The 18,456-nt window shown below is 37.5% G+C and overlaps 1 protein-coding gene across 3 annotated transcripts in view; it reads right to left on the reverse strand.

The window, feature by feature from the left end:
* Window positions 1-18,456, reverse strand: part of WDR47 (WD repeat domain 47) — a 102,259-nt gene that overhangs the window by 52,658 nt on the left and 31,145 nt on the right. For 2 of the 3 annotated variants that reach the window (XM_006882471.1, XM_006882470.1), the window contains exons 2-4: window positions 17,939-18,105; window positions 9,857-9,940; window positions 2,273-2,357 (exon numbers count right to left, since the gene is read on the reverse strand). In XM_006882471.1, coding sequence (XP_006882533.1) covers window positions 2,273-2,357; window positions 9,857-9,940; window positions 17,939-18,096 — 327 coding nt within the window. In that variant the 5' untranslated portion in view covers window positions 18,097-18,105. Of the gene's footprint in view, window positions 1-2,251; window positions 2,358-9,856; window positions 9,941-17,938; window positions 18,106-18,456 lie in introns of all 3 variants that reach the window. The other variant, XM_006882469.1, reaches the window with a different exon arrangement.

The raw sequence follows: 18,456 nt of genomic DNA on the forward strand, positions 1-18,456 counted from the left end.
GACATTCGGATGGCGGGGAAGGAGAACAAACTGGGGAGGAGGGTGGAGAGAATGGTGCGGCAATGAAGGAGTGAAAGCCCAGAATCCCTGTGAGTGTTCATTGAAACTAATAAAATTTAATAATAATAAAAAAAAACACCACATGCAAAATAGTCAAAGTATGACCTTAAGTATATCCCATCTGAATTTGGAGACCACTTCAAGAATAGATTTGACACACTGAACACAAATGATTAAAGACCAGACAAGTTATGGGATAACATCAAAGACACTGCACATGAAGAAAGCAAAAGGTCATTAAAAAGAAAGACCAAAATGGATGTGAAGAAGTAGCTAACGGGAATGGAAGAAATGATAAAGTAAAACAGCAGAAGAGAAGATTTCAAAGACAGCTAAAGAAAACAAAGTACTGTGATAAAATGTACAAAGAGCTGGAGTTAGAAAACATGCTTAGTATTTCACAAGCTGAAAGAAATTAAGAATAATTAAAGGACTGAGTTCAATATTGAAGGATTCTATGTGCAAAACACCAAAAAAGGTATGGTCAACATTCAATCATGTCAGGAAATAATGTTTGATCAAAAATCCATAGTACTGGGAAGAAAAAAAAAGCCCAAGTTTCCCTAATGGCACTGGTGGACAGCAAAACTCCAAGAATCAGTGGAATGTTTCAACAAAAGATGCCACACTAAAGGGGCTCATCAATCTATATTAAGAAATCTTGAAGACAGTGACCTGGCCAAGTGATTGGAAAAGATCCCTGTTTTTGCCCATTCCAAAGAAAGGTGATCCAACAGAATGTTGAAATGATCAAACAATATCATTACTAAGATGTAAGTAAAATCTTGCTGAAGATTATTTTAAAATGGCTACAACAGTCCACAGACAGGGAATGGCCAGAAATTCAAGTTGGATTCAGAAGAGGACAGGAATTGAGAGCTATCATTGCTGGCACTAGATGAATCTTGGCCAAAATAAGACAAGGGTGTTTACTTGTATTCGGACAATGCAAAAGCATTTTACTGTGTTGATCACAAGTTATGGGAAAGCATTATTAAGGATAGGAATTCCAAAAAGATGCTCAATTTGAAAGGAAAAAAAAAATAGGAATTCCAGACATTTGATTGTGTTCATACAGAATCTGTGCATAAACCAAGTGATTGTCATTTGACCAGGAAAAGGGAATACAGGTTCATTTATAATCAGGAAAAGTGTGCCTCAAGGTTATATTCTTTCATTATTCTTAGTAACTCTGTATATAATTAGTAAATAATCCAAGAAGTTGAATTATATGAAGAACAACACTGCACCAAGGCTAGAAGAAGATTCATTAACAACCTGTGATATGCAGATGATACAACCATGCTTGTTGAAAGCAAAGAGGACTCAAACATTTACTAATGAAGATCAAAGATTACATACAGCCTCCAATATGGATTATACGTCCACACAAAGGAAATAAAATTCCTCACAATGGATTTAATAAGCAATATCGTAAGCAATGGAGAAAATGTTGGAGTTGTCAAGGATTTCATTTTACCTGAACCCATAATAAACACCCATGGGGGCAGCATTCAAAAAAATCAAACTATGTATTGAATTGGGCAACTCTTCTGCAAAACATTTCTTGAAAAATGTTCAAAAGTAAAGATGTCACTTTGAAGACTAAGGTGCTATGATCCAAGCCTTAATAAAGAAGATCAAAGAAGAACTGATGTCTTTGAACTATGGTACAAACAAATAATTCTGAATGAACTTCTGGAAGAACAACAAACAATTCTGTCTTGGAAGAATTATATCCACAATGCTGTTTAATAGCAAAGATGGTGAAACATAATTTGGAGCATGTTATCAGGAGGGACTAGTCCCTGGAGAAGGACATCAGAGGGCAGGGAAGAAGACTAAGACCCTCAGTGAGGTCACTGACCACAAACACAGCAACAAGAATGAGGATGTCACAGGACTGGCAGTGCTTCGTTCTGCTGCACGTAAGGTCATTTTAAGTTGGAACCAGCTGAGCAGAATGGAACCACCACAAAATAAGACTTCCCAGTTAGCCACTCAGGTACCATCCTGGCTTAACTCACTGAACAAGTGTAGGAAATCTACAGACTCAGAGTACTGCATTTACAAAATACACAATCATTACCCGTCCCAACTCATGAACACTTTGAAATTTCATTAAACCCATTTTTTTGTTTTAATGAAAAAAAAACATGTTTATGACTGAAAACAAGACTATGGCGCAAACCTTCAGGAATAAAAATCTTACATGCTGGGGCTCATCTTCTGCTGACATTGCATTGTTAACGCATAAAGCTTCTAGAAACTTCTGCTTCAGAATAATATAACGAAACCTGTGGAAAATGAAACACGAAAATCACTAAGAAGCTGAGTGGCAGCAATTTCAAAGGCTAGAAATCAAACTCAAATTCCTGAAGCAAAATAGATCAAGTTTTATGGAATAATTAATTCTTCTAAAAAATATTTTTCTAAACATTATGTTTCTGTCTGATAAGTCAAATATATTTAGAAGTGACTATAAGCACTTTTGATTTCAGAAAATTCTCCAAATAATTTCTAATCTTCTTATTACATTGAAGCTACAATCCAATCAATTTTAATAAACATTACAATTAACACTCAAAAAAAGGAATTCAAGTTCCAATATTATTTTCTTTTAAAAAAACACATTCAAGTTTTATAGAAGATATCAAAAGTCATGTAACAAAAATATAGATAGTCCATTATACTAAAAGTTCTTTTTTCCTAAAATATATCCTAATACTTTTCTTTTAATGAGAAAAATCTAATGAATATAAGGCTGAGAAGAGGGGTATGAAGAAATGGATAAAAGCGCTGGTGAAGGTAAGCAGTCTACTTGATCGAAAAAAAATTGTTATCTTAAGCTCTTTGAAGAAATAATGTTTCTAGGGGTTGATAGAAATGTAATGAAACAAATCATTTTTTCAACCATTTTTACAGTAGAAAATGTGTCAAAACAAAATTACTGCTTTCAAAAGAGAGTAACCTATTAAGATAAAAATCTACATAGTGTTCCCCAAGCTTTCAAATTATGAAGTTAAGGGATAAGAAAAGTAAAAAGGCATTGTAAGGGCTGACTGTTAAAATGACTAGAAGTGTGCCAAGGAGCTTGATGATAAGGAGCTGTTGTTGTTTGTTGTTATGTGCCGTCGTTTCCGACTCATAGCAACCCTATGCACAACAGCCCTAAACCCTGCTCTATCCTGCGCCAACCGCACCGCCTCTGACACACCCATCCCGATTACCCCAGTCACCGAATCAATCCATCTCATAGAGGGTCTTCCCCTCCTGCGCTGTCCCTCCACCCTCCCAAGCATGATGTCCCTCTCCAAGGACCCGTCCCTCCTGGCAACATGTCCAAAGTATGTCAGACGAAGCCCCAGAATCCTTGCCTCCAAGGAGTAGCTTGGTTTAATCCTCTCCAAGATGGATCTGTTTGTTTTCCTGGCAGTCCAGGGTACATTCAGTACTCTTCTCCACCACCACAGCTCAAAAGCATCCACTCTCCTTCTGTCCTCCCTAGTCATTGTCCAACTCTCTGATGCATAACAAGCGATTGCAAATACCATGGCCTGTATCAGGCGCACCTTAGTCTCCAGAGAGACACTGTTGCTCCTGAGTACCTTTGAGAGGTCCCTAACAGCAGACTTTCCCATCGTGATACACTTTTTGATTTCCTGACTGCTGGTACCAAGAGTGTTGACTGTGGAGCCAAGCAAACTGAAACTGTGAACACTCTCAATCTCTTCGTCATCCATCCTGACGCTGCTAATTGGTCCAGTGGTGAGAATCTTTGTCTTCTTGACATTGAGCCTCAGTCCATACTGAAGCCTGCAGTCCTTGACCCTTCGCAGCAAGTGCATGAGGTCCTCCTCAGTTTCAGCAAGCAGGGTTGTGTCATCTGCATAACGGAGATTGTTAATAAATCTTCCACCAATCCTGATGCCACAATTCTCCTCATAGAGCCCAGCTTCTCGGATAATCTGCTCTGCATACATGTTGAAAAGGTATGGAGACAGGATGCATCCCTGGCGTACACCCTTCCCAATTTTGAACCATGCAGTGTTACCCTGCTCTGTTCTGACTACTGCCTCTTGGTCCAAGTATAGGTTTCGTATTAGCACAATTAAATGTTCTGGGATTCCCATTCTTCTCAGAGTCAGCCACAGTTTGTTATGATCCACACAGTCAAATGCCTTTGCATAATCAATGAAACACAGATAGACATTCTTCTGGTATTCTCTGCTTTCAGCCAAGATCCATCTAACATCAGCAACAATATCCCTAGTACCACGACCCCTTCTAAACCCAGCCTGGACTTCCGGCAGTTCTCTGCTGATGTGCTGATGTGCTAAGGAGCTGTACTTAAAAAAAAAGAATAAGGAGCTGTACTACCAATCTAAAGGCACACGGTTTGAATTTGCCACATGCTGTGCATAAAAAAAGACAGGTCACTTCCTCTTGGGATTTAAATTAAATGTGATTTATTGCCTCTGAAAACCAAGTGAACGGTTAACTAGAGTAAGTTCCAACTCAATGGTGCATAACAACATAACAGTACCAACTAAGCAGAAAAAGGAGTAATGAAGAGTATTCTAGGACATATTTCTGTAGTTTGCAATTTTGTACAATTGTAGTTGTTGCTGTTGTTGTTGTTACATGCCATCGAGTCACCGGCGACTCACAGCTACCCTATGTAAAGCAGCTCTTGCCCTGTTCAGAGCCAGTCACTGAATCCAACACACCAGTCACTGCCTCACTCCATCTCATCTGAAGTCTTCCTCTCCTACGCTGTTCGTCCACCCTTCTGAGCATGATATCCTTCTCCAAGGACTGATCTCTCCTGGCCAATGTACGTGAAAGAGAGCTTCAAAATCCTAGCCTCCAAGGAGAGACCTGGTTTTACCCTCTCCAAGACAGACCTATTTGTTTTCCATGGACTCTTCTCCAGCACCACAACTCAAAGGCATTAGTTTTTCTTCTGTCATCCTTAGTTATTGTCCAGTTCTCTGATGCAGAGCAAGTAACTGCGAAGACCATGGCCTGGATTAGGTGCACCTTAGTCTCCAGACTGACATCATTGTTTTTCAGCAATCTGGAGAGGTCTCTGACAGCACTCTGTCTGGTCACCTTTTTTTTTGGAATGGGAATAAATATGGATCTTTTCCAGTCAGCCAAATTGTTGTCCCCTAGATTTCTTGGCACAATTTGTTGAGCACATCCAGGGCAGCACCTGTTTGCTGAAATATGTCAATATTAGAATGCCGAGAAGCCAAAGCAAAGGGAAGAAATCAAGAAGTTAAGGAGCTGAATAGAAGATTTCAAAGCAGTTCGGGAAGACAAGGCAAAGTATTATAATAAAATGTGCAAGGAGCTGAAGTCAGAAAATCAAAAGGCCATACTGAACAGAATATTGAATGATTCAGGGAGATTTAAAAGAAGATAGGAGTATAGAGTAAATAAGTGGCTGACACAGAAGAATTTCAAGAAACAACATATGATCAAGAGGCAATAGTGATGGAGGAGGAAATTCAGGTTGCTCTGAAGGATTTGGCAGAAAATAAATCCCCAAGAATTGATGGAATACCAACTGACATATTTGTACAGTTAGTGTTTACTATTTTTTAAAGAAAACAAGACATTTATTTAAAAAAAGATTAAACAAAAAATGTACAAAAGCAAACAGATACTCAAACAGCATGATATGACTAAAGGATTAAAAAAATGAAGTTCTATTTCTGGTAAATGTACAGTGGTTTATATATGGCTGACCTTTCCTGCAGATAACAATTATAAGCAAAGCACAAAACACAAAAACAAAACCAAAAAATATATATAAATAAAAGGGGGAGAAGGGAAACTATTTTAAAGCACTTGAGTACAACAAAACGTAAGCAAAACCAAGAAAGATGTGAAATTTGGGGGGAGGAGAGAGAAGTTCAGAGGATGAGATTCAAAGGCAGGTGGTTTTCAGGCTGACGACATGCCACGGCCCACACAATGTGAGTGAAACTTAACTAGAAAGCTGCCATTTTACAGGCCTGAAGTGACAGAAAAATGGGAGTGCTAAAGCAGGTGGATGGAAGCAGGAGTGGCACCCACTTCCTAAACAACTTACATCTGGAAACCGCATGAATTTTGATAAATGACGATAGTTACAGAAGGGCTTCAGGCCTTTAGTTCATAAGGTCACTGAGTCATGCTCAACTCGACAGCAGTCAACAACAACAACAAAGCAGGTGGAAAGTAAGGGGGCAAGGTGTCAAAAAAAAGAGAGTGACATAGTGATAAATACAGCAAAGTTTAATGCATGAACTTTGCCCAACCAATCCACCACCATCAACTTAATTTCTAATCACAGAATCTCTAAAGGACAAAGTAGAACAGCCTCCAATGGTTTCTAAGGCTGTAAATCTTTCCACAAGTAGCCTGCCACATCATTCTGTGTGGCACTGGTGAGTTTGAGCCATCAATGTTTTAGTTAGTGTCAAAGCACTTTAAGTTCTGTGTCACCAGGTTATCAAACACTTCCCAAATCTTTGGATAAACCCTCAACTGTAAAGACACAAAGGTGCCTCCCAGGAGCCCAGCAAAAGAAAGAGATGAAAAACTAAAAATATGGACAGAGATTTCAGTAGGTATCCACAATGGTCCACTATAGAGGAAGCAGACAATCCTTGCTTTTTTTTTCAATCCCTGCATTTTAAACCCAGCTAGTCAACTGTCTGCTAGAAAAGGAAAAATTTTCAAAGGAAAACAAAATAATAGAATCTATACGATTGATTCATATCATACAGAATAATATTTAAAAGAGTAACTAGACAAGTACTGAAACTGTGACTTATAGTTAAAAGAAAAGCAATCAATAGAAAATGTGCCTGAAATGCCCTAAATGGTGGGATTAGAAAGCAAGGAGTGTAATGAAGCTTCTATAAACGCATTCATAGACTTGAATAAACAGAAAGGGAAAAGAAAAAAAATAAAAAATATTTTTAAAAGAATTAAAAAGAAAATTCTGTAACTAAAAAGGACCTAAAATGGAAAATTCACTGTTAATAAGCAGATTGCTAATGGAGAGAGTCAATGGACGTGAAAATCAATATGAATTCGTTTGAAGAATATAGAAAAAAATTCTTTTCAAAAAATGAACAGAATCACAGTCCTAAGAGTTAACATCCATTTGTCTCATTTGATGTAATTAGTGTTCCTGAAGGAAAAGAGGAGATCATGGGAAATATTTAAGGAAATAATAGCCAAAAACTTCCCAAATCTTTATTTTTTTAATTGGTTTGCATTCAATAATTTGTTTACACTGTGTTTCACTGATGTACATTATGGGGTATTTTCCTGCCTCCTCCCTCCACCCACCAAACTCCGCAACCCCGTGATTTCCCTCTCTCCTCACCCTCAATCCCCTACCCCCACCCCTTCCCTCTCTGGATACCCACACTTGATAAAAAACATAATCTTAGAGATCCAAAACCTAAGCAGGAACAATGTCAGAGTACTAAGTTCCTTGGTGTGTGTCATGTTGATTCCAACTCACAGTGGCCACAGGACAAAGTGAAACTGTCTCCTCAGGTTATCGAGGTTGTAGTTTCTATGGGATCGGATTACTTTCTTCCACAGAACTGGTGGGTTTGAACTTCCAACCTTTTCGTTAGCAAGCAGATGTTTTAACCACTGTACTACCAGAGTGCTTGATAACCAGACTTAGGCACATCATCATCAAAGAGTTGAAAACAAACAATAACGCAAAAATCTTAAAAGCAGCTAACCAAACAAAATTCTCTGCCATCAAATCTATTTCCGTTCATAGTGACTCTGTAGGACAAGAGTAGAACTTCCTCACAAAGTTTCCAAGGCTGTAAACCTTTATCTTCTGCCCCACTCTTTAACTTCCTGATTTTGTCTCCTTGCTTTGGTTTCTTGATGCTCTAGTGCAATACTCAGAGTTTCTACTGACATCCATCTCAGTCTTTTCTTCCTCCTCTGTCTTTGCAATGACCTTTTGCATTTTTCTTGATATTCTTGATATCCACCCAAACCTCATCTGGTCTTGGCTCATTGGTATTCAAGGCCATAATCCTGTTCTTGAGATGGTTTTTAAATTAAAATGGGATAGACTCAAGGTCAAATTCTGGTTCTTGTGGATTTAATATTTTTGTTTTGTTTTGGTTTTTTGTTTGTTTTGGGTTTTTAAATTTTTTTTATTTAATATTTTTTTAGCTTTAGTTTGAATTTGCATATGAGCAGTTGATAATCTGTTCCACAATCAGTACCTGGCCTACTTTTCACAGCTGACACTGAGCTTCTCCAGTGATTTTTTTTTCCACAAATGTAGTTGCTCTGATTTCTGTATGTACTATCAGGTGAAGCCCATGTGTATAGTCACTGTTTACAGGGTTTTTTGTTGTTTTGTTTTGTTTTTTTGGTTTTTTTTTGGTGTACCGTCAAATCAGATCTGACTGGTACAGGAGATTGTTCCTCCTTCTCCAGCAAAGCATCTGGTGGATTTGAACCGCGAACCTCTGGGAGTGCAGTGCAACTTCTTGCCAGTAGGCTACCAGAGCTCGCCTATGTTTCTTATAAAAGGTTTTTGCAATGAATAAATCATTGATTGTACAAAATTCTATTATCCTATCTCGAGCTTCATTTCTGTCACTAAGTCCATGCTTTCTGATTACTGATCTTTCTTCCCTGTTCCCAACGTTTGCATTCCAGTCACCCCTTATTATTAATGCATCTTAGTTGCAAGTTCAATTGATTTTTAACTACAAAAGTTGGTAGAAATCATCTATTTCCTCCTTTTTCGCTCTGGTTATTGGTGCATATATTTGAATGATAGTGGTATTAACCAGACTTTCTTATATGTGTATAGATATTATCCTGTCGTCATGCACAGCCTAATTCAGGCTATGGTCTTTGCAATTACTTCTTATACATCAAAGAGCTGGACAATGACTAGGGTTGATAGAAGAATTGATGCCTTTGAGTTGTGGTGCTGGAGGAGAGGATTGAACATACCATAGACCACAAAGAGAACAAACAGGTTTACCCTGTTTACGGCTGTTCCTGGAGGCAAGGATTGTAAAGCCCCATCTCACATACTTTGGGGATGTGGTCAAGAAGGACCAGTCCTTGGACAAGGATGTCATGATTGGAATGGTGGAGGGACAACACAGGAGAGGAAGACCCTGATGAGATGGACTGATTCAGAGACTGGGGTAAAGAAGGGAGGTGTGCCGGAGACAGTGAGACCAGCTCAGGATAGAGTTCAGAGCCACTGTACACAGCATTGCTACGAATCACAGTAGAATCAATAGCACATAACAACAACAAAATCTTTATGGAAAAAGATCGCTACATCTTTCCCCTGAGGAACCTTTCCATTAACAGGCAACTGCTTTAACCACGTGGCACCAAAGTTCCTGTAAAGTAGATAGGAGAAAAAAAAGTGACACATTTAAGAGAATATGGATACTAATGAGAAAAAAAGCAATGATTGTTTCAAATCAGAAGCAATAGTAGCCGGAAGACAATGGAATAATATCTCTTAAATCTGCATTATTAGTTAAAAATACCTGCTCAGATGCAGCTCTTAGAATATTCTCTATGAGCACTATTGGCTAAGTGGGTTTGAGCACAAAATATTTAGCTACTTGAAGTACATTCCCCTTGTCCTCTGGAAAAGCTCCACTAAAATGTACTATTTTCCAGGAAAAAAACAAATACTTGGTTTAAAATGTTTGTTTTGCTTTGCTAAGCTTCCATCAAAGATACAACTCTAAAACTTTAGATAAAAGCTGACCTTTTTTTGTCAAACTTTTCCATACATTCCAGAGGCTGAATGAACTGCAGAACTTCATCCCATTGGCCATCGAGAATTAGCTGCCTAAAAAGTGAAATAAATGAATAAAAATAAAAAAAGAATTAACTGACTAATACATTTAGAAGAGAACTGAAGATATTTTATTTTTAAAAAAATCAACTGCTTAAATAAAACAAGTATGTTATCAAATTTGAGTTACATTAAATGAAAGCAGAGTAGATGGCAGAAAAATGACAGAAAGCAGGCAAGGAGATTAACATTTTTCCCTCTAATTTTTTTTTTAGTTTTTTTAAACATTTTTTTAAATAATTTTAGTGAACATTTACAGAGATTTTGGATTTCCATTCATTCATTGTTGCACTTTTCTCCCTGCCCAGTCCTCCCACTGCCCCCCACCCCAGTTTGCTCCTCTCTTTGAAAAGTAAAAGAAAAATTCTTTCTTTGATAAACAATCCCCCCACACCCCTCCCACCACCCCAAGTACACTCCACTACGCAACCTTAATTGTGGACTATTGTGATAACCATAATACCCTATCATACATCGCTTTTAAATTATTCTTTCCCTCATCTGTTTCAGTGCAGTATACACAATTTGAGATTAACATTTTACTGCATTCTTCAAGCACAGATAAAGTAAAATTTTCACAGCTTATTTGTAACTACAAATGCCATGTGATAATTTTGAATATGCAACTATTCCATATACTAAGAATACGTGGGGTTTTTTATATTTCTTTAAAGAGTCTAAGCCTAAAAACTCCCGTACTTCTCTATTAGCTTACCATTTGAAAGCTATTATGTTTTCTTTAAGAGCCAATGTGTGAGTATTTTCCACTCTTTCTTATCAGTAGTTTAAGTAAAAAGTGGTTATGTCCCCACAAGGAACTTCCAGCAATGTCAGAATATATTTTTAATTGTCCTAATAACTGTGTTCCTCATTACCTAGTAGATGAAAGTCATTCTTTTATCTACTAGGTAAGCAGGTACATTCTGCAATATATAGGACAATACCCAAAACAAAAAATTACCTTATCCTTTTTTTTTTTTAATTTTGTGTGCGTGTACCGTCAAATCAGATCTGACTGGTACAGGAGGATATTGCGCCTCCTTCTCCGGCAGAGCATCTGGTGGATTCGAACCATGTTCCTCTGGGATTGCAGTGTAGCTTCTTGCCACTAGGCCACCAGAGCCCCCCAAAATTACCTTATCCTAAATGTCAATAGCTCCAAGATAAAAAAACCCTATCTTATACTATGAATTTTTAGGCAATTAATTTAAAAAGTTTGCACTACGAGAAATGGCAATCTAAAATCAGGTGCCTTCATGGTTTCCTGGCCCCATAGAAACTTCTGAAAGTTTCAAGGTATTCATATCTCTCCTCCTATACAACAGCAATTCATTACTTATTGTTAGAACACAAGATTTAAAAAAGGGGATAGATGGGGCAGGAAAATCTACCTTTTATTTTGCAAAGAAGAAATAATTTGTGATTTGTTAAAAAATAGAGTAATAAAAACAATCACAACATACAATGTGACCATTTTTTAAAAAGGCTTATTAATATATTTTGAAGTTGGAAAGACTCAAAAGCCAGCTTTTTAAAATTAATACATTAAGTTAGATGAAATTTTACTGTTCTTAAGTTCTAATGTTAGTTTCTTGAGCAGCACCTGGAGTCTTTAAGTTTGTGAGTAACCATGTAAGACACAACTACGATGCCTTGGAGTTGTGGCATTGGAGAAGGGTACTGAATATCCTATGGACTGCCAAGAGAACAAACAAGTCTGTCTTGGAGGAAGCGAAATCAGACTGCTCTTTGGAGGCAAGGATGGCAAAGCTTCATCTTACATACTTTGGGAATGTTTCTTAAAGGGGGCATTCTTTGGAAAGGTACTTCATGCTAGGAAAGGTGAAGATCACAGAAAGAGAGGAAGACTCAATGAGAATCTGACACACTGAAAAGCAGCAGTGTGGGCTCAAGTGTGTTAGTGACTAAGAGGCTGACACAAGCTGGGACAGGACAGGGTTCAGATCTGTTGTTCACAGAGTCACTATGAGTCATACTTGACTTGAAGTTATATAACAACAACAACTAGTATCTATTCATCTGGCGAGCAAAAGAGAAAAAAAAAGGAAGCCAAAAACTCTGAGAAGAAACTAGTCTACAGGACTAACAGTCTACATGGGCCTCATTTGTCCTGAGACAAGACAAGAGCCACAGTAGAGAGATCTTAACAGAACTGAAGCAAAATGTGGAATAATTCTATCACCCTGAGCGAGATATCTTTAAAACTTGAACACTATCCCTTGAGATAACCTTTTACTCAAACTCAAACTCATTGTCGTGAGGTTGGAACCAACTAATAGCTGACCCATCTGCAGGTTTTCAGAGACTGTAAACAACACGGGAGGAGATCACCCAGCTGGTGGATTAAAATCACCCACCTTTGGGTTGGTAGCACAACTCACTACCCACAAGGCTACCAAAGGCTACCTTTTACCAAAATAAAAGAGTACCTTGTATAATAACCCATGATTCAAGTTACAGCCCATGACCACTGAATTCCTTGGAAAAAAAATTCATCTATATGAGACCAAATGGTTGGTTGTTTCCCTAATGCAAAGATGAAACAGTAAAGAAGCAGAGAAATGAGATTAGTGGAAATCATACAATTTTAACAGAATCACTGTATTTTACACAAATAACATACACTTGAAATGTATGCTATACAAAAAAATTCTTAATTTTTTTCAAACTACCTAATCCCTTTGCACTTTACTCTCCTATGCACACTGAACATGTTATACAAATGGGTGAGTTATATGTGAAATACAGTAATTAGAATGTAGACACATTGTGGGAAACATAACCAATGTCACGAAAGAATTTCTGTAGAAATTGTTAAATGAGAACCTAATTTGTTGTGTAAACTCTGATGGAAAACGCAATACAATACTTAAAAAGAAAAAAAAAAAAACCCTTTACTATTGTTTTTCTTTTTTTTTTTTTTTTTCATTTTACTTCAGACCAGACCATGACAAACCAACAGGTTCCTAAGAGGAGCACTTCAAAGAGTGCTACAACTAAATATTAACTCTATGAACTTCGATAAATGTTGATAGTTGTAGAGAGGCTTCAGGCCTTTTTTTCATAGGGTTGCTGAGTCGTACTCGACTTGAAGGTAATCAACAAAGACAACAATGCTTAAAAGTTGGGTTTAAAAGAACTGTACTGGCTCCCAACTACACTGCTGACTAGGGTTTCTGGGGCTGCATGACATATGTAATATAAAACACAAGTATGTCAAGAGGTCAAATAAATTCCGTGAACATGCTGTTGTTATTATGTGCCATGGAGTCAGATCCAACTTGTCGCTGACCCTCCAGTGAGCTTTCAAAGGCGGTTATAACTGTCCAGGAGGAGACTGTGCATCTTTTCTCCCTCAGAGCATCTGGTGGATTTGAACATGTGCCTTTGGACTGGTAATGCAACTCCTTACCCTCTAGGCCACCAGAGTGCCCTTTCCTAAACATAACAAAGCCTAAAAGAGTTAAGGGAAAGGCAACATACAATATTTTTACCAAGAATTTTAATCAATTAATTATATTAATCTATTGTAATTTCCTGTGATTAAGGAAGATCTGGCAGTCTGATGGGTAGGGAGTTGTGCTGCCCACACAAAAGCGGGAAAGATGGATAATCTCCTCTTGTGTGATTTACACTTCTGAAAACCTAGTGGAGGGTCACCTATGTGTCACTGTGACTCAAATGCACAGTACCATCCTGGCTTGAAGAATTATAATAACAAATTGTTATAACAAGTGATTGTAATTAATGTTATAAAAATGTATACAAATGATCAAATGAAACTGTAATTATGTTATAAAGCAAGATGTATATAAATGATCAAGTAAAAAACCAGTATGATTTGTAAACTTTCCCTCAAATAAAAAAGAAAAAGTAAAGCTTAAAGGAAAATTCTTTTGTCATTAGTTAAGAACACTTCATTACTTTCCAAGTCACAAAACACCAGATGTCCAATAATCTGTTCTCTTTGATAAGGATATACAGTCTCAAACAAGTATAGACTATACTTACATTTGGAAATTTGAGTTTTTCTTTTTCTAGCCAATTCAAATGAAGACATATTTAGATCTCCATTTTGGAAAGCATATTCATTCCCTTTGATTGTGCAATTCCATATCTAAGAATCTGTTCTTAGGAAATAATCCAAATCACAGAAAAATTCTCATGTATAAAAAATGCTCAGGAGAGCAATTTACCTAATATGATATTGTAGAATTATCTAAAAGCAAGAATTTTATTAATTTACTAAATTTTTTAAAATGTGTTTATAAATTCATAATTACAGGGGAAGTTCTTCAAATGTTAATAAAGCAAAACCCTAATTTATGGGTTCAAGAGAATCATTATTTTTACACATGCACAGAAAAAAAAATTGCCACCAAGAGTGTGCCCAAGTGGTGGGGTGATTTTTCTTTATTTAATACAATTTCTTTTTAAATTTTAAATAAAGAACATGTTTCTACAGTGAGTATATTTTATTCCTATGGCCAAAATTACTTTTTTTCTGAAATATTATATCTTGTAAGAGTCTCTAATTCTTAATATCCCATTTGACGAATAGTCATGAAGGAATTGTGACTGTTGGGACTTTTCCATTTCTTTCTTTGTTTTATTTTTTGGGATTTTTTTTTCCTTTCATTTCTTAAGCTGAAAGAATTGAAAAGAAAATTTAAGTCTTGAGTTGCAATACTTAAGGATGCTATGGGTAGAATACTGAATGATCCAGGAAGCATTAAAAGAAGAGAGAAGGAGTATATAGAGTCACTGTGTCAAAAAGTGGCTGACACAGAAGAATTTCAAGAAACAACATATATTAAGAGACAATGGTGATGAAGGAGGAAGTTCAAGCTGCTCTGAATGAGTTGACAAAAAAACAAGGCCCCAAGAATTTGATGGAATACGAATTGACATATTTCAACAAACGCAAATTGCCCAGGCCAATGATAGATGGAGAAAATATTGAGGTTGTTAACAATTACAGCTTGTGCGGCTCCACAATCAACACTCTTGGCACCAGCATATATCTGCTTGGGTGGTGGTTATGGTTTCTTTGCAGTATATTCCCAGTAGTGGAATTGCTGGGTCAAATGGTATTTCTATTTGCAACTTTTTGAGAAAGTGCCATACTCCCTTCCATAGTGGTTGTACCATTTTACACTCCCACCAACAGTGAATAAGGGTTCCAGTTTCTCCACAACTTCGCCAGCATTTGTTGTTTGCTATTCTGTTAAATTTTGCTATTCTAACTAGGGTGAGATGATATCTCATAGTTGTTTTGGGAGGCAAGGATTCTGAAGCTCTGTCTCACATACTTTGGGCCTGTGGCCTGGAGGAACAAGTCCATGGAGAAGAGTATCATGCTCAGAAGGGTGGAGGGACAATGCAGTAGAGGAAGACCCTGAAAAAGACAGACTGACACAGTAACTGGGGTAATGATAGTAGACATGTGAGAGACAATGAGACTGGCTCAGGACAGAGTTCAGAGCTACTGTACACAGGGTCACTATGAATCACAGGTGACTCAATAGCTTATAACAATAATAATGGTAATTAATTTCATTTCAGGTAGTTAAATGTTCTCACGTGGCATTGAGTTGGCTCCAACTTATAGCAACCCCTTCTACAACAGAACGAACCCTGCTGTATCCCATGCCATCCTTACAATCTCTGTTGTCCTTAAGCCCATTGTTGAAGTCACTGCATCAATCTATCTCATTGAAGGTCTTCTCTTTTATTGACCTTCTAATATTCCAAGTATGATGTGTTTTTCCAAGGACTGACCCTCCTGACAACATGCTCAAAGTATATGAGGCGAAGCTTCATCATCTTTGCCTCTAAGCAGCAGCCTGGCTGCACTTCCTCCAACATGAACTTGTTTGTTCTTTCAAATACTCAGTACTTTTCTCCAAAAACATGATTCAAAAGCATCGATTCTTCTTCTGTCATCCTTGTTCATCGCCCAACTTTTTAGTAGCAGTCCAGTGTTCCTTATACTCAACCAGGTCTACTTTCTAATTTTCTTTCCTTGCTTTATTGTGGCAAATTATACACACATACACACACATACATATATACACACATATATATGTATATATATGTGTGTATATATACATATATATAAATAAACAATGACTGAGGATGACAGAAGAAGAATAGATGGATGCCTTTGAGTTGTGGTGTTGGAGAAGAGTCCTGAACATACTATGGATAGCCAAGAAAACAAATGGATCTGTCTTGAACAGGGTGAAGCCAAGTCTTTCCATGGAGGCTAGGATTTTGAAATTCTGCCTCACTTACTTTGGGCATGTGGTCAGGAGAGATTGGTCCTTGGAGAAGGGCATCATGCTCACAGAAGGGTTGACGGACACGGCAGGAGAGAGAGACCCAGGATGAGATGGATTGACGCAGTAACTGGGGCGATGGGGGTTGGTGTGTTGGAGTTAGTGAGACTGGCTCAGGACAGGGAAGGGTTTAGAGCTGCTGTACATAGGGTGGCTGTACATCACAAGCGACTCAACGGCATATAAAAGCAATAACATACTGTGACAGGTTTGGAAGCAGGAATGGCATCCACTTCCTAAATAACAGGCCCCCAGAAACCCTATGAACTTCAGTAAATGTTGATAGTTGTAGAGGGACTTCAGGTCTTTTGTTCATGGGGTCACTATGAGTCGTGCCCGACTGGAAGGCAATCAACAACAATAATATATATATATATGTATGTGTTGTTGTTAAGTGCCGTTGATTCACAGGCAACTCTTAGCAACCCTGTGAATGAAAGATCGAACACTTGTATAAGTTACATTGTTTCTCCAGGTTCATAGCATTTCCAGAGGCAAGCTCTTTTGAAAGTGGATGCCACTCCTGCTTCCAAGCTTGTTTTAATTGGGGAGCTCCACCAAACACTGTCCACCATGGGTAACCATTATTGCATTTGACAAATCAGTGTCACAGTGTTCAGCATCACAGCAACCACGAGTTACCTCTGTACAGCAAATGAACAGACCAGTGCTATACCATTTAGAATAATGTTTGACCAAAAACAATCAAAACCAGGCCTGAGGGTCACAGATTAAAATCACCCACCTGTGACATGGTAGCATAACTTTCTATCCACCAGATCCTCAGAGCTCTCTCTGTGTTGGTGTTGGCATTGTTAAATGCCATCAAGTTGTAGACGCCTCATAGTGACCCTATGAATGAAAGACCTGAACACTTATATAACTTACATCATTTCTCCAAGTTCATGGAGTTTCCAGAGGTGGGCGTGTGCGTGTGTGTGTGTGTGTGTGATAATATTTGCTAATTCAATTTTTTTTACATGTACTCCAATGGCATCATATTGTACAATCATCACCCCTATCCTTTTCCAAACTATTCCACAACCATTGAAACACAGTGCCCTCCCCAAGCAAAGACTTCTCTTTCTTTGCCCCCCACATCTGGCAATCATTAAAAAACTTTAGTCTCTACACATTTGCCTATTTTATATAAGTAGAATAACACAATATTTGTATTTTTGCAACACGGATTAATCTTGAAAATATCAAGCTAAACAAAATAAATCAGGGCCTCTGGATCTTATGACAGAAAATATTTTTCTGCTGATGTTCCTATATAAACAAAGTTTTTTAAATTACCTTTATATACCTCTCATGATTATATGGTTCCATATATATTATACACGTTGTTGTTGTTACGTGCCATCGAGTCGCTCGCGACTCATAGTGACCCTATGTACAACAGCCCTAAACCCTGCTCTATCCTGTGCCAATCGCACTGCCTCTGACACACCCATCCTGATTACCCCAGTCACTGAATCAATCCACCTCATAGAGGGTCTTCCCCTCCTGCGCTGTCCCTCCACCCTCCCAAGCATGATGTCCTTCTCCACATTATACACATTATCCTATTTATATTTAACACTTCTTTAAGAGAGCTGGAAAACTGCCAGTGTAAATGATATCATACCTCAAGAAAAGCATATCATCTGAAAATAGGCCATTGATGACTCCACTTTCCTTCTCCAGGGCCAACATACTAATATGAAGCTTCTTTGAATTCAGGAAGTCCAAAATTAACTTAATGATTTCAACTTCTTTTACATTTACTGTTTCCTCTGCCGTCATGTTGATAACCTAAATAGTAAACAACAGAACAACAAAGAAATTAGTCCTATTGTTTTGTACTAAGTTTAACTGCTGAGAAACAACACATAATCAGTTTCTTGGAAATTTTTAGTATAGGTATTTTGAAATTAGTGCATTTAATAATTATCAAACCCAAATTAATTATTTAATATGTAATAATAGTATGACTGGTTTTTAAAAAAACCTTTTAAGATACACTTCAAATAGTTACAAAGGAAACGATATAAATAAATTCTAATTTGCTTAAGACAAGAGAAGGGAATAAAAGGTATCCAAATAGGCAACGAGGAGGTAAAATTATCCCTCTATGCTGATGACATGATAGTATACTTAGAAAAC

This window comes from Elephantulus edwardii, unplaced genomic scaffold (assembly GCF_000299155.1).
Source record: "Elephantulus edwardii isolate Elephantulus edwardi_28Jun2011 unplaced genomic scaffold, EleEdw1.0 scaffold00020, whole genome shotgun sequence".
Lineage (NCBI taxonomy): Eukaryota > Metazoa > Chordata > Mammalia > Macroscelidea > Macroscelididae > Elephantulus > Elephantulus edwardii.